The sequence below is a fragment of the Branchiostoma lanceolatum genome, chromosome 13, assembly GCF_035083965.1.
Source record: "Branchiostoma lanceolatum isolate klBraLanc5 chromosome 13, klBraLanc5.hap2, whole genome shotgun sequence".
In the NCBI taxonomy this organism is placed as follows: Eukaryota; Metazoa; Chordata; class Leptocardii; order Amphioxiformes; family Branchiostomatidae; genus Branchiostoma; species Branchiostoma lanceolatum.
The window spans coordinates 10,722,519-10,738,468 of NC_089734.1; the positions used below are offsets into that span (position 1 = coordinate 10,722,519).

Here is a 15,950-nt window from a genome sequence, read left to right on the forward strand (position 1 = left end):
TTGCGAGTAAGAACGTTGATTGTGTCAACTACACAAACAAATTTTCTGTTCATGTAGGACTAGAAGTCAGGATGATATAAATTTTGATATTTCAGAAAATAATGCAGTGCATTTGTAACAGTTATTAAATTTTATTTGTGAGGTCAGCTGGATTTCCAAAACTGTTGCATCTAGAAAAATGTACCGGAGAAGGTAGGTCATTCCCAAAGTTATTGAGGAATAGGAAACATTTTTCAAGCTCCTGCATATATATGTAATGTGTACTTACATTCAGGGTAATTTGTATACATTTGTGTCATAAAGATTACCAAGTTTGCCTTGGAAGTTAGAAATTGTTCAATCAAGAAGTTCTCATTTTAGTTCACATTTACCTTTCTTCATGACATCAAAACACGTTCAACAAGAGTTCTACGACCTCATACCTTCGTCAAATGATTTTGACCTTTATGACTGACGTATTAGGAGTGTTTTTCATCAATCATCAATCATACCAGTTGACCCTCTTCACCCAAATAACATAAGTTGTCCAAACCTCCTTGTTATGACTATGAGCTTAACAAAGAAGGTTATGCTAACATTTATCATCAATTATGCAAATAAGCTCCCTCCTTATTAGCATAATTTGATTCCATGGTGTTCACATTCACACAACTTCCTAATGCCACAAGTATGAAATTGCCGTCATTTACTAGTATGGAATTATAGTAGTTTCTCATTGATTATGCTAATTAGGCCAACATTTGCATATTTCCTATCTATCAACATTCCTCTCTTCCTTAGTTACAAATGTCACATATTTGAATAGTCATATCATGGAACACAGCAGATTTTTAAAATTGCCTCATTAATCATGTGAGTTAGAATTTGATTTGCATAATTATCATCCATCATACAAAGCATCACGTAAGCTATCTACATACCAAAAATCATGACCATCCATCAAGACCATCTCGAGTTATAGTTTTTCTCATTAATTATGTCAATGAGGTTCTCATTTGCAAAGCTGATATCTATTAATATTTCTCTCTTCCTCAGTTACATATGTCACATGTTTGAGAGTCCTATCTTTTGATGGATGTATAAACTTTCCTCATTAATCATGCAAATTAGATACTGATTTGCATAATAAGTATCTAATCATGTACATCAGCACTCAAGCTATGTACTTACAAAAATTTATGACCATCCACCAAGCCCTTCTTGAGTAATTCCCTTTCAAAGTCTGAAGCAAAACCTGCCCCTGCTATAGCCAACCCATACATCTGCTTGGAGACTACCTTACCAATGCCAACAGCTGGCTGACAGCCAATTTGTGTAACTGACGTTTCCTGCCTCCAATATGACCCCTCAGGACCCTTGCCCCTATCCATGACGCCTTAAATTGGAATAACACAGCCAACACTACACATACTTCAGCATACAATGTAACACATTTTTACACTTTTCTCGTTAATTATGCAAAACACTTCGCCCAAAATCTAATCATCTTGAGATGTCCCACATACACACCGACACACCAACTACGACAACAAACCATCCAGGCGTTCTCGACTTATTCTGTTCACTAACAGACACACAGACAAGCACCATCGAATAACCTTGTCGACGAAACCATTTCGTCGACGAAGGTAATAATTGTTGCTGTACCAAAATGCTAGAACTCAGGAAATGAAACTAGACGAATTTTGCAATAACCTGATGGTTATACTGATAAATTCTTAAATTGGCATTTACACTTATATCCTCCATTCAGCCCAGCACAAGATGTGAATATCGAGTGTCATATTGTGTGATATTTTTGGCATTCCCTGTAAATGCAATGCCTGCAATACATAAGCAATAACAGCAAGGTCAAGACAGGAAATTGGGGGGAAGCGTCTTGTCTGTAATAAAGTGTTTTTATGGCTTTTTCTGATTGCTAGAGATTGAGTAATGTTATCTTCCTTTCCCACTAAATCCTAAAAGATCCACCATTGATAGAATCACCAGAAAAGTGAGGAAGAGCTACTCTAGAAAGATTACTTGCTTTGATTGTTTTGACCTTGATCCAACTACTACGCATCTGCAATTACATGTTGTATTTTAGAAGCAGTTATGACGCAAATGCTTTTCACATGTTCCTGGCAAAATTTTCAATCAGCAAAGCACACTTGGAGTGATCTAAAACATCATTTCTATCGGCAAGAACATGGACATTCCCAAGGTCAAGCTACGGGAGGGTGATGGGCACTACACGTGACATGACTGTCACAGTAATTCAAGGAAGAAGCTGTAAAAATGTTTTTGCTGAAGCCAATTTTGTATTTATCATACAAGAAATGTTTGCCTGTGTATCCTACAGGGTACATGTATGTGACATTTTTTTGACTGCCAAATAATATCCTCCCATGGAAAGTTAAATACTTAATTATTGTGAGTTTGGCCTATATTTTGAAACAACTGAAAAACTTTATATTTAAGTTTGTGTGTGCGTATTGATTCTTGCAGCATTCATGGATCCCCTTATGATACATGTCGATTACTTCCTGCCTTGAGAAGCTGATTACTTTAAAATCTATGACTTTCTTACAGGAAACGTGTTAGATTCATGCTGGTTTGGGAGATTGTGCTAGTGCGTCAGACTCTCAGAATGTGGCCCCATACATGATTACTTTATATGCTCCTTTACATGAAACTTTTTAGATTCGTGATGGTTTGGGAGATTGTGTTTGTATATCAAACTCACAGAAGGTGTTCCCATATTACCTTAAGTTAGGATTATTTCCTGCCCTGGTAAGTGGAGGCAGGCTTCCCTGTTTCTTCAGCTTTTAATCTAGCCCACCTGAGGACAAAACCTCATATCCCTCACTGTGAGCAGTTAAGCAAAGGGCCTAGAATGGAAATATCCTGGCTTAAGTAGCTAGCATGGAGAAAGCGATACCTTGAGAAGTACTTTGAAATATAGACTCGTGTACTAAGAATACAGAAAAGAAACTTTAAGGTTTCTTTTTTTTTATTTTCTTGATATTTTGTTATAAAGTATTTTATGACTTTTTTTGGTGGCATTTTTAATTGATTTACAAGGAGAGTACATGTATACTGGTGCTTATGTGTAGACATTCAAATTGATTTTGAATGATCCTTTCTTCTTTTTGTTTGTAATATTTTAAAATTTCTTTGGAAAATGCCTCAAAATAGAGAATTCCCCACCAGAGATTTGATGAATTTTGATAACAAAAATTGACGAAAAATAAGAAAATACAAAAATAAGATAACAAGAAGAAAAATTAGAAACACCAGGTAAAAATAGTTTCAGCAACATCTTGACGCCTCCACAAGACAAGAAACTGTCTAACATTTCCAGTCATAATACTGACTAATGTTTGGTTATCAAAATCTGATATGCCGTAGAAGTACCAAACAAATAAGTTCCCATGCAGTGGATGAATAAAATAAAATATGGAAAACTACTGATCAACCAAACTCAAAGCTTTCCATTTGATGGGATTTGGAGTGCATTCTCCCATTATCATATTGCCTGATGTGTATCTTATAGGATTCACATAATATGATTTAGAATGAAAAATTCAATAAAAGGTTCATGTCATTTTTCTAAGTCAGCTTACTATCTAGATAGAGAAATCAATGCGTTTAATTTGATATTCCGTAATGATTTAATTGCAGTGACTTAATCTGTCAGTCATTGTACAGGGCATTAACAAACTTTAAGTTTATTGATTCAGAAATATGTCTTAAGTTTGTGAAAGATAAGTGCATTTCTTTCTATCTTCCTTTCGATGGGTCCTCAATCAGAGGTGTCGTCATAAGCCAGTTAAGGTTGCTGATGATATCATCTCGTAGCCTTCCAAGAACATGAACTTCACCTCCAGAGATATCCGTCTGGAAATGTAACATTCCATCATGACAGTGAAGTCATTTTTGCTGATGCCATCATGACAAGTCATCTTTACTGATGGATTACATATAACACTGTAACTACCTACTACCCTCCAGAGGAGGTTAGGTCATATGTCATTTCCTCATGGTTGCGTTCACAGGATTTCCACCGAAATCTTCAATCAAAAATGCAATGAATCATTAGGCAGCCCCAAAAATGTCAACATTAAATGAGACTTGATGTATTGAAATGGGAGTCTCAGTCTCCACATGTATGATCGGATAATCTTTGTCCAAAAGTAGATTCTATAAACTTTAAGTCAGACTGATAAATGATCAACATTTTGTGCTGTGTTTCTGCATTAATCTTCTGTATAATCACACTCTGCCCCATGTTCCATCCGTGCACTATCGGTGTACTACCAATTGACGTCTGTAAAAGTATATCTATGTCTTGGTGACGACATGGTGAGAAGTAATGAGCTATCCCAGAACATTTTTAGGAAACTGATGCATACTGTAGGTCATATGTTATATACTGACTGATTGCCTAGGGTCTTGCGTGTACACATAACATTATAGGACATTGCTCTCTTGCTCTGACTAAAGATAGACTGATGTGGTGATGTCACATTTGGGACACGGAGACTATTGGGATCCCAGATAACCGATTGTGCCCCGGCGTCTGACAAATGCTCACGGCATGAAGGGTAATCTCTTCGACTAATTAAGGCTAAACGTCTTTCTTCGGGTGCCCACAGAAGAGGAAGCCTTAAAATGCCTGTTGTTCATCATTGCGAATCTGGACTTTCTAATGACTGTATTTGGCACAGGTTCAAAACACTTGATATTCAGAGCTTTGCAACAGCACTGGGACTACATTTTTGTACATGGTGATGATCAGCATACCTATAAGTAGATAACTCTACCTTGTTACATGTACACTGTAGGTGTGTTATGTTTTTATAGAAGTGTTAATCAACAATATGTGCACATAAAATTAATTGCACTCAAAGAGACTCTACAGAGGCAGCATAGATAACCGGCAGCACACTATATTTCATAATCAGCGACAATGTTATTGATAAAGATATGTACATGTATGCTGAAAAGAATTTGACATTACAAAAAAACTATGACGTCAGTAGATATGGTTTCTGGAACAATATCTGAGAACATGTCTTAAGATTAAAATGATCATCAATCAACTAATCTTGGGCTCATATTAGACAGAAATTGTTATCAACCTTGATAGGCAGTATTCCATCAGACCATACCTGGTTGCACTCATGCTGTATTTCTTTATATTATTTTCCTACAAATGAAATAAATTTACAGTTTCCTAATATAAATCATCCTTCAGAGGGACATATGAAATAGAATATAGAAATATGGAAACAGATAATTCAAAACATTGGATGCTCCTAGCAATTATCTAGACAGAGCAATCATCTAGACAGACAGAGATAATGGAAAAAAAAAGAAAATTATATTATCATAAACATGAAACTAGTTTTTTTTTTAGAAAGGAGGGAAGGCTCTTCGTAGAGTCATTCGTAAAAACAACAGCTGTGGTGACTTTATGCAAACTAGGCATGCGCAGTGGTAAAGCTAAAGCATGTGTGCCCTACTTTATTCAAAAAATGTTTTGAATCAGTCTGTGTCTTTTAATGAATTGAATGCTTTCTGTTTGAAAACACAGTTATTGATTTGCCACTCCGAGACTGTATTCTCCTCATGCATGGCAAACTATGATTTACTACCTGGCTGCTATAAACATTTTCTTCCATCCAAATTTTTCTCACAGATGGGTTGAGTGATAAATGTTTTCCAGCCTCCAAAACCTGGCTATAGAGGATTGTATTTTGCGGGAAGTTGGCTACTTTCAATCAGGGATAGGGTGAATTAGGAAGCCTAGTTTTCTTAAAAGATTGGCGCAGGGCTTTTGTAGTGACGTTTGCAGACAATTTAGTGGACATTCAATCAGTATACACGTGTGTATTATTCAGCCATTCATGCATTACTGTTGTTTGGCAATTCAATTCTACATTTTCAAACCAAATGAGTGCTTTGAAAATAGGGCAAATATATTTTGTGAACCTTTGCCCTTTAGTGTAATAGAAAAATAATTATTGTATTTTCCACATACATGTATATGTAGTGAAGTATTTCCATCTCAACAACTTTTTACTACAATAGTTGAATGCAAGGCTATAGTTGGAAAAAGGCAATTTGATTTTTTTTAATTTTCTTATCTTAATTCAATTGTCACAATGCAACAAGTCCTGAAGGTCAGTCCAAGATTACGGACTACAGGAGTATAGGAAGTGGAACAGCATCTCTTCTCCCCAAGTGAGATTAACATCATGATTGAGTTCTTTACTGCTCTTATGCTTCGGTCCCAATTCCACACACAATCCTTCCTGATCTCTGAATCTTTGATAATCCCAGCTCAACACATTTTGCTTTGACGTGCGATATGAAAAAGAGAAAGGCTGATGTGGAGCCACTACATCTTTTTTAATCTTTCATCTTGGAGAGGCTACCTTCGGCTCTTTGCATCTCAGAAGGCGGTCTACAGCTTCGGCCAGTCTCTCGGCTTCAGTCAGCTACTCTGTGTAATCCTGAGTTGGCAGTGCCTCTCATGGTTCATGAGGCCTATTTTTGCGCGGCAAGCTCTACGGTAACCGCAGAATGCGCAGTTAAGCACTTCTCTGGCACTCATCCCCTCCGTTCTTTTCTTGTAGTAAATACTGTAGCAAAGACAGTTGATTTGCTAAAAAACACATTTAACACTGAGTGTACTGTAATGCTAGTACCTATTTCATATCAGAAAATTGATACAAGATATTGTACTATGATTGGCAGCTTGTGATTTCTGTATGTTGACTGACAAAACAAGAGAGATTCCACTTTATCGGGAGTGTTGTTGCAGCCATCCATGCTTGTCAACTTTTGAATCCAAAGAAAAAGTATACTTAAAATTCATTGAATTTCTCCGAAACCATGAAAGGGAAATGATATGAGATTACTATTAATCAATGTAAATCTATATCCCATTGTTTACTGCCAAAACAAGGTAGTCAGTGCTTTGAAAGCAATGATTCCTTCCACTGCTTTTTGCCACTAGCACTTACAATACATGTACCTACATTCAGTTGTAGTGGGCCACCGTAAGCTTAAGGTAAAGTGCAATTAAACTACATTAAGATAAACTATTCCTGCCAAAATTTTCAAAGTATTACTTACAGTCTGTACCTTCAGGCTCAACCAAACAGTTCCACTGCTCTGTAACTGACTGACACACCTCCTTTGAAGTAAATTCAAATGATGGCTTCCAAAGGGAGTCTTACCACCATGGGTGCCGGACGTAGCTTTATGTCTTTCAAGAACTGCAAATAAATGTCTCCTTTGGAGGCTCACAAAATTCCTTTCACTAAGAAGAAAACCAGCCACAACCGCTCTAAGACTTGCAAGATCAGCCTCTTACACGTCTTCTAAGAACTTCATTTATTTGCAGGAATTCCCACAAATGTGTTGATTCAATAACAACCACACAACAACATGCCTAATACTTCTTTTATCTGAAAGAAAACCAACACCATATGATAAGCACCATAGCGCACAAAGATAAAAGCCCTGTGGGTTTGATGCATGTCTTGTATGCATACCGTGACAAAAGTGTTCAGTGGTTCAATCGGAGATGTGGAATTCTTCCACCTGTTCGTCAGAAAGGATCAGTGATTCAACCTCCGACGTAAAACATACGCAGGTGAATTGTGGCACTGCCCTGTTGCTCACAATCACTTCCCGTTCCGCAACCGGTGTGGCCTGGTTGTCTAGCCATGCAGAAATCCTACCATCAACTGTCACAGAAGGTTGGAGACCTGAATTTCTTTAAGATTATCGTATGTGAAAGTTGTTTCCTCAAGCCAGGAACATAAAAAAGATTAAATCTTAGGAACACTAAAAAGCTACAGGTATCAGTATACTCTCCAAGCAGAGGTTGGTGGAGAAGATTGTGACCTTCTTATCATAATTCATATGCCCTGTTTTTTGTCCACACTCCCCACCAACCTCTGCTTGGAAAGTAGTAAGTAACCATTTTTAAGTGCAGCACCCAAACTGTTGAACAACATACCTGTAACTCTGTATCAACGTGAAAATATAAAGTATTCAACTTACCCAAATTACCCAAATACTTGTGTTGGAAATTGTAGTTTAACTTTGATACAGACTGACTTCTCCATCACAGATGAATTTACAAGACTGGACATACCTATAAGTTACAAAAGTCCCCCAAAGGTTGTGTAACTGTTCTACTTTCCCCTACTGCCGGCGCCTAACCCGTATATACAGCGTATATGGAACGGTTGACAAGTCATGGAGAGGGATCTTCAACAGGGCATAGCTAAGACTGTATAAACAATGAAGGCTACTTTAGAAGATAACGGAACTTAAGACCTCTTGAAAGGATTCATCTTAAAGACCCTGTATCCTATGGACTTCTGAATAAGAAGGAATAGGGGTTCTCAGGTCTCTGAAGGAAACTTTAACAGAAAGCTGTCATAAGTATCTTCTTTGGCTCCAGATTGTAAACTTAAGGTATTACGTTGAGTTAGTAGTTGTAGAATTCATTTGATACCTGTTAAACAGCTAACCTCCGTTATCATTAATCCACCTGGTTACATAAATCCACCACTTTGAAAAACAGTGGGTTTGAGAGATCTCTAGTGCAGCACCCCCAGGGTATACACAGTTTAGATATACAGGAGACAGTGCATTATACTGGGGAACATTGGGTAGGAGATCTGTTTGGACGTATCTTTTCAGGGTAGCAGAATATTATGTACTCTAGTGGAATAATGTTCTAACCTGGTAGAATGTTACATTTTGAATGCAAAACGATTCTGTGCTTTCAATGTGACAGAAGATTATGCTTGAATGATGACAAATGTGTGATTGATTGTCAAGTAGCATTTTACTCTTTATTGCAATCACTGCTGTACATTAGTGAGAACTGTGTACATGTATGTAAAGTGTCTGATTGTGTGCGATGATGGTTTTACTGTACAGGTGGCCTAATGTTTGTAAAAACAGACTTATTTGGAGATTGCCCTTGTGCTGAAGAGTGGCCAACCTCTCAGACGTATTTATTAACAGAACACTTTGTTTTTCAGTAAAGCAATCAATTAGACATTAAAACACACACATACAGTAATGTGGATTACATGGTTTTCATTTAAACATAATGTTGTACAGTGCGTAAGAATACCCTATACCTTTCCTTGATCATTGGAATTCTTCTGTAACCTTTAAAAAAGTCTTAAGGGAATGGGTTGTGTGAAATTTCCGGAGAGTCATTTAATCTCCTTGATTTACGAGTCCAGCTTGTTTAGTGTAAAGCTGGAAATGTCTCCGGTACAAGACAGGCTATGTGGCGTGAGTGTGTACATGTACAGTTGACTTGAGGTTGTCCACTCAACTATTTGCCTACAGCTTACAGAAAGATATTTACACATAAATGAACTGCCTGTCCTCCATTAACATTAATCCGCCGGGTTGAATACATCAACCACTTTGAAAAAAGTGTATTTGAGAGATCTCTAGTACACCCCCCAGGTAGGCACAGTTAAGATATACAGGAGTGCATTGTATTGGGGGACGTTGGGTTGGAGATCTGTTTGGACGTATCTTTTCAGGGTGGCAGAATTATGTTCCCTGGTGGAATTATGTCAGTATATGTTAGTTTTTTTTCTTCATCACTGATGGAGAGAAGTGCCATGCTGAGCGCTGAAGGCGCGAGTAACATAAGGCGGTCCAGGACATTTTTTTATTTCAAAAGCTATGAAACTTTAATTCCTGCATTTTGAAGGAGCGAATTTTAAATCACTTTTGTCTGTCCAAGCATCAAGGATGGAGGCTGCAGAGAACCCTGTGCCTTATAATAGCTGGTGCAAATGGAATGAAATTAAAACCACACAAAAAATATAATTATTTGATAGTAGCAAATTTCACGTCCCTTGGTTGTCAAATGGCCAAAGTACACAAGGTCAGTACAAAGTTAGTGGCTGTGTTTTTTTGGAATGATTATTAGACCATTTGAGCTGTGTTGTGTTGTGTTTTCATAAAAAGTGCACCATTTTCCACACTAACTCACAGTACCGCATGCACTAGAATTGAAGTTCATGTCTCCGAGATCCTTCTGGTTACATACAGAGGGTTACTGCAGTTCAAGTTGTAATCTTCATTGACAAACAGCTTCTTTAACCTTCCAGTAGCTCACTCGGATTTCGCTGAAACAATGACCTTCACATTTGCTCAATGCTGGATTTGGTGGACCCCAAGGAACAAACATGGTCTACATGTGCGTCACATATCAGTAGATTGCGAACATTCACAGATTCTAAAGCAAATGTCAGCTGAATAAAAGGAAGAATTGTTTGCCGTAGACTTAAGTTTAAAAGGTTCTATGCTGAACCAGATACCAGAACTAATAGATGCACAAAGACTTAAAAGCCTATAATGTGTTCATTTCTAGACTTTCCCCCTTAGGTGTAAATGTGCATAGCAGATAGATGTACTACTGTATTTAACTTTTAACTTTAAATCCTATTCTCAGACTGCAGTTTACAGTAAGGCCACAACAATTTAATTTCAATTGTTGGTTTTATAAAGAATTGCTGAACTGGTAGATTGACATGGAAACAGAGTCTGAGGGGAAAGTCTGTACCTTACTCATGATCAGTCTGTTTCATGAACTGTATATTGTCAGGCACACGTTTTCCTCACAGCCGTCTTTTGTCATGTAGTTCTCTCGCTAAATTTGGACTTAAAGATGTCTGAGAACTAAAAAGAATAGATTGGTGAGGTCTAAGTCATGTTTTGTTACAAAACAATGCGACTTAGAAATTTAGTTTTGGCACAATATCATGTACGATAAACGTTATGATAAAGTTCAGTAACACTCAGTCAGGTCATGATAGTTTGAGCATTGTAATATTGGTTTTGTATGTTTTACTTAGAGACAACAAAGTGTGAGTTAGAATTAAACAGTGTTGTCATTCGCATTTAAGTCAAAAATTTTTCTTTCTTTTCTATGTAGTTAACAATATATAGATGGTGAAAAATTCTTCCGGTGATATGGTACAAGGGAAAACTAAATGTTAATGTAAAAACATTGCAAACATTGCATAATTTGACACAGATGGATGAAAAGTTTGACTTTCCTGGTTTGTGTAAACCTCTAGATTTAAGGTGCAAACAGTTGGCAACCAAACACTTTGTGTACTAAGTGTTGTTTCACTCGTTACCAACCTAAACAGTGCCTCAAAATTAGGTACATTGTGCATTACCATTTAATACCATAATTGTCTCTAGGCAGATAATCAAATCATCATAATAGTCTTGTTTGTATCTGTCGTAGCTAGGTAGATCCATTATAAGATTCAGGAAGACCAACGCAGGGGTTTGTCAGGTTATCTGGAAAACCGTCTGGGTTCTCGGAAGATTTAGCCTCAGTTCATATCAAAGTGGGTTAAGTCCTAACCTATTAACACTGAGCTGGAAGGGACTTTTCCATGCGGAATATAGAGATTATTTTGGAGAAAGTGGGTTTGGCAGAAGCACAACCTTTTCAAACAAGACTGGCAATGATAAAAAGACATTGCCATGGCGACGGCGGTTGTTGTTTTAATTTTTACTGTACCCTGCTTAGGGCACAGTGATAGGTGGTGCTGTTCATACAGGATTTCTTACGTAAAGGGCTGACGGGTACACACATAGACACGCACACAGACACGCACACACACAGACAGCGACAGTTCCACTAGATTCTACCAGACACACCCCATTGCCAGAACGAACATCGATTTCATCACAACCTGATCATGACAACTGAAAGCAGCCCATGGACCGGGTTCCCACCATACAAAATGACTATTCTACTCTGATAGGACTGCTGTTTACATGAACAACATGTTAAGCCAAATCTACACAAATTTTAACATCATAGTCCACTTGCCAACAGACACAGCATACATGTACACCATGCAACAGCTTGTACACTTATGTTCCCTGAAGTATAGAACTAAGTCCTCTAGAGCGTGAATGGCCAGGGATGTTAGCTAAGGATGGAATGCCAGGATGGAATGCCAGGATGGAATGCCAGGATGGAATCCCAGGATGGAATGCCAGGATGGAATCCCAGGATGGAATGCCAGGACGGAATCCCAGGATGGAATGCCAGGATGGAATTCGAGTCCCACTGGAATACCAGGAACACCAGTCATAAAGGAATTTGCCAGTAATTCCTGGAGCCCTAATGAAATGCCAGCCTGGGAATCTTAATCCAGAAATGTTGTTGTGTAAAAATGTGTCCCATGTGTTCTTGGAAGTGTACAGGATTATATCAGCAAGAAAGTGGCATCTTATCAGCAGGATAATCATCTAGTTCTAGTAGTACTGGCTTGCTAAATTTCCTTGCGACACTGAAATTTTTCATTGATTGATCTGGCTCGGACATGTTCCCAATGTCATGAATGAGGTTAATGCCCTTTATTAATTAATCTGCTTGTATAGGTAACTGAAGCAGCGTGTGCACAATCGATATCAGTACAGAGTTGATGCAGTTATGACCTGTTCCCCGAAGAAAGACATTAAGTCTTACAGTTGTAAGGACCAGCATTAGGGCGTCTAAAAACATTGTAACAGACACACGTTGTTTTAGAAAAGAGCAATATTACTGCAGAGCTGAGGTCTTAAATGGGTCATGTATACATAAGCCTGGCACATCTGGTAGACAGATGTAGCTTCCTGTCTAGGTTATCTTGGAGGAATGTCCCGAGGGAGGCTTTCTGTCTGACTAACATTCCTAACATTCTTATTGTCTTAATATGCCTATGGACACATGCCTGTACAATTCCTAGAATAGTTGCAATCTGCACACAATACTATATCATTTGGCTCGCCCCTGAGGCGTCGCCAAAAAAGACTGTGCCACATAGATCCGCCTCCTTGTACTCTACCTGTCAAAAGCCATTTGCGAAAATGCTGGGAATTCAATCCAGAGCGCCAAAGGAAGCAAGCAACGCATGGCAGATACCTATCTGGTCTCTATCTAAACACTCTGTGGACAGTGTACTGACTAAGGACAGAACAAGATCCTTTTCCTATGTAACTAAGGCCATGTTGATTCGATTACATGGATGGCATCTGCATGCGCATCAATTTTTGTCAGTTTTCACACACACAAAAAAGTTTTCGACCGTACTGTAAATCAAACAAAGCAGCTGCAAAATTAGCAAACATCTGCCTTCAAAGGGTATCAGAAAACAGATAATATTGTCTTTGAATGCCAAAGTCAATTCCATAGTCAAAAAAAAAGATAGAACAAAAATGAAGAATCTATTGTTCGGTATACAATACTCTGTGTGTTAAGTCATTTGTTCAACCTTCCTGACTGCTTTGTTCGCTAATAGATTTCATAATGAAGACAACTTTTTTGCCAAACTTTTTTTTTTCGCATGTTCGCATCAGTTTTGGTGTTCCCAAAGGATGTCATCCTTATAATGGAATCAACATGGCCTAACTGCAGAGTCATGTCGTTACAAGGAAATCCTTAACATCTGTTACTGTATTCATGTCCGACAAAAACTAAAACTAAAGACAAAATAATCATTAAATACAAGTGACTGAAGTGAGGCATCTGTGAATTTTACAATCGGCCTCTTTATTTATTTTGTGAGTCCTGTCAACGTAAATGGCATCAACAATACAAGTAACACCTGCATGTTAAGATGTAACATCTTGTTACAATCAATTGCCTCGCAAAATGAACACTGTCCTACTTATACTTCATTGAAACGTAGTGTCTAAATCCTCTTAGTAGCATCAAAATCCGATTAAAAAGCCTAATAGTTCTGACCATCCCTGCAGGGTAAGATAAATCGTTTAACGGAGCCCCGGTGTCAGCAAATGTAGTTTCTCAGTTGGACAGCTTGTGCTACTAGTAATATGTGAGAACTTTACTCATGACTTACTACCATGTGAATACCTTTTACTGTGTAGTCATATCAACCAAAGCAAATAGATACTCCGTAAATGTTTTCTTACGCCTACTCTGCTGTCATCTTAGTGTTTTGATATTTATTTTCTATACTTTGTTTTACAGTTCAACCTTGAAGTTGACTACAAAACCTGTTCCTTTTCTTGTATGATGGAAAGTTGTTGCCAATATAAAGTTTGAACAAGAAATAGGGGCGTATAATGTTACGGTGTGTCATACGCAAGGATAGACACGTATTTTCACACTTTCAGTGAACATTTATTTCCAATTTGTATGATAATCCCTCAGATAATTTCACTGTCGTTTATGTAATTGGTTTTCCCTTCCATTTAGGGATAGAATATGTTTTTTGTCAATTATTCAACACCTTCACATCAATCATAGTCACAGAATCATGAGCAGAGCTAAAATATTGGTTTGTATGACTGTCATACTCCTTATGGATATGATCATTCAAGAATCTTAAGCACAGGTAAGACTTAAGACTTTTGAGAATTAAAAACACATAATCTCACCTGGAATTCTGTTCTCGCCCACCTACAGCGACAAGCACGGGAAGTTGGCGCTCTCTCCGAAGCAGAAGACACGATTCGCTCGATGGGTCAGGTACGTTGGCTTGTTCAGTGGACAGTTAAACTGTAGTGAGGGCGGTAGGTGACCCCTACTGCTTACCTGTAGCAACCTGATATACAGAGGCTAAGATTTGTCACTACCTGTTCCTCCAGTCTTTTGTGATGGAGATGAGAAGGGGACTCCCTAATTACCCGTAATCAGGGGTGACAACTGGTGCGGGTACGAAAGGGAAGGAGCCTTTTAAGGGTTGGGCTATACCATCTCCTGCAAGGAGGGACCATAGCATGGGAGGGACAAAAAGAAGCTACCGTAAAAGATGGTCTGGCCCAGGGGGAAGCCATAAAAAGGCATGGACTGACATTATCAAATCTGATGATTTATTTTTGGTTGTCCTGAGCATTCTGATAGTGGCTTATCTGAAATATTTTGAGGAGATACTGTTGATTAGTCCTTATTTGTAGTCTGATATCAGTGCCAATCAAAAACCTCTGGTTTCCACCCAGTAAGTTGATGTAACAGCCCAGTGCCCCTCAGGAGGGATATGCAAATCAGAGATCCTCACAGTTCTGATTGTGTGCATGTAACTCTAAATAGAAAGAATCCAGATCTAGCAATCATATGATACTGTGTTCTGTTATGTTCTGGAAATTACAGACCAATAATAGTGGTTAAATGTTTTCCCCTACAAAAGGCATCTCATACAGGAAAGATAGATCAGTAAGAATCTCAGATATTCAGAAGGAAAGTGGTTCTTTGAAAGAGCATGTTTCAAAACAAATTATTCATTCACTTTTTCTTTCATTCATTGATTCATGAACAGGTGGTAAGAAACTTCATGTCGGTGCTTTCAATCTTCTCTTGACAAGACGATTTATATTTTCAATCGCCAATTATAGGCTTGCCTAGGGGTGAGATAGAGTGTCTTCATACCTTACAACATCTTTGCTACTCTTTCCCATTCAACTTTTAATACAGACATCGGAAATGCTACAGGGTACCTAAAAATGCCTCGTCAACTCGTAAACCATTCTGCTCATTTGTATTCATTGAAATATGTTTGTAAAAACTGATGATATAGCAACCAGTTGATAAATGTTTAAATTGATGCCTGAGGCGAGGCGGGACACCATTTCATAGAGAGAGAAAAAACATGACGCAGCTTTTATGATCCATATGCTCCCAGAGATAATGAATCGGATGTACTTAAAAGTGTTCTATTTCAACAAAGTGAGTCATAACTCATGACTGTTGGCATTTCCCAATTATCTACAGCAATATCCTTTTAGTACACAATGCAAAAGATTTAATAATTGAGTACTGAATGTTTTGATGTAAACCACAATTGTACGCATGACGCACCTGTTGAAACATAACCTGAGTGTAGACCCTATTGTGCGTATGTAAAATAGATTATTACCTGTCAAAAACATCATTT

The 15,950-nt window shown here is 38.0% G+C and overlaps 1 protein-coding gene across 1 annotated transcript in view; it reads left to right on the forward strand.

Moving 5' to 3' along the window:
- Positions 1 to 14,600, forward strand: part of LOC136447635 (calpain-7-like) — a 48,221-nt gene extending 33,621 nt beyond the window's left edge. Inside the window, exon 8 of the mRNA XM_066446676.1 lies at positions 14,486 to 14,600. Coding sequence (XP_066302773.1) covers positions 14,486 to 14,600 — 115 coding nt within the window. The remainder of the gene's footprint in view (positions 1 to 14,485) is intronic.
- Positions 14,601 to 15,950: the final 1,350 nt, after the last annotated feature.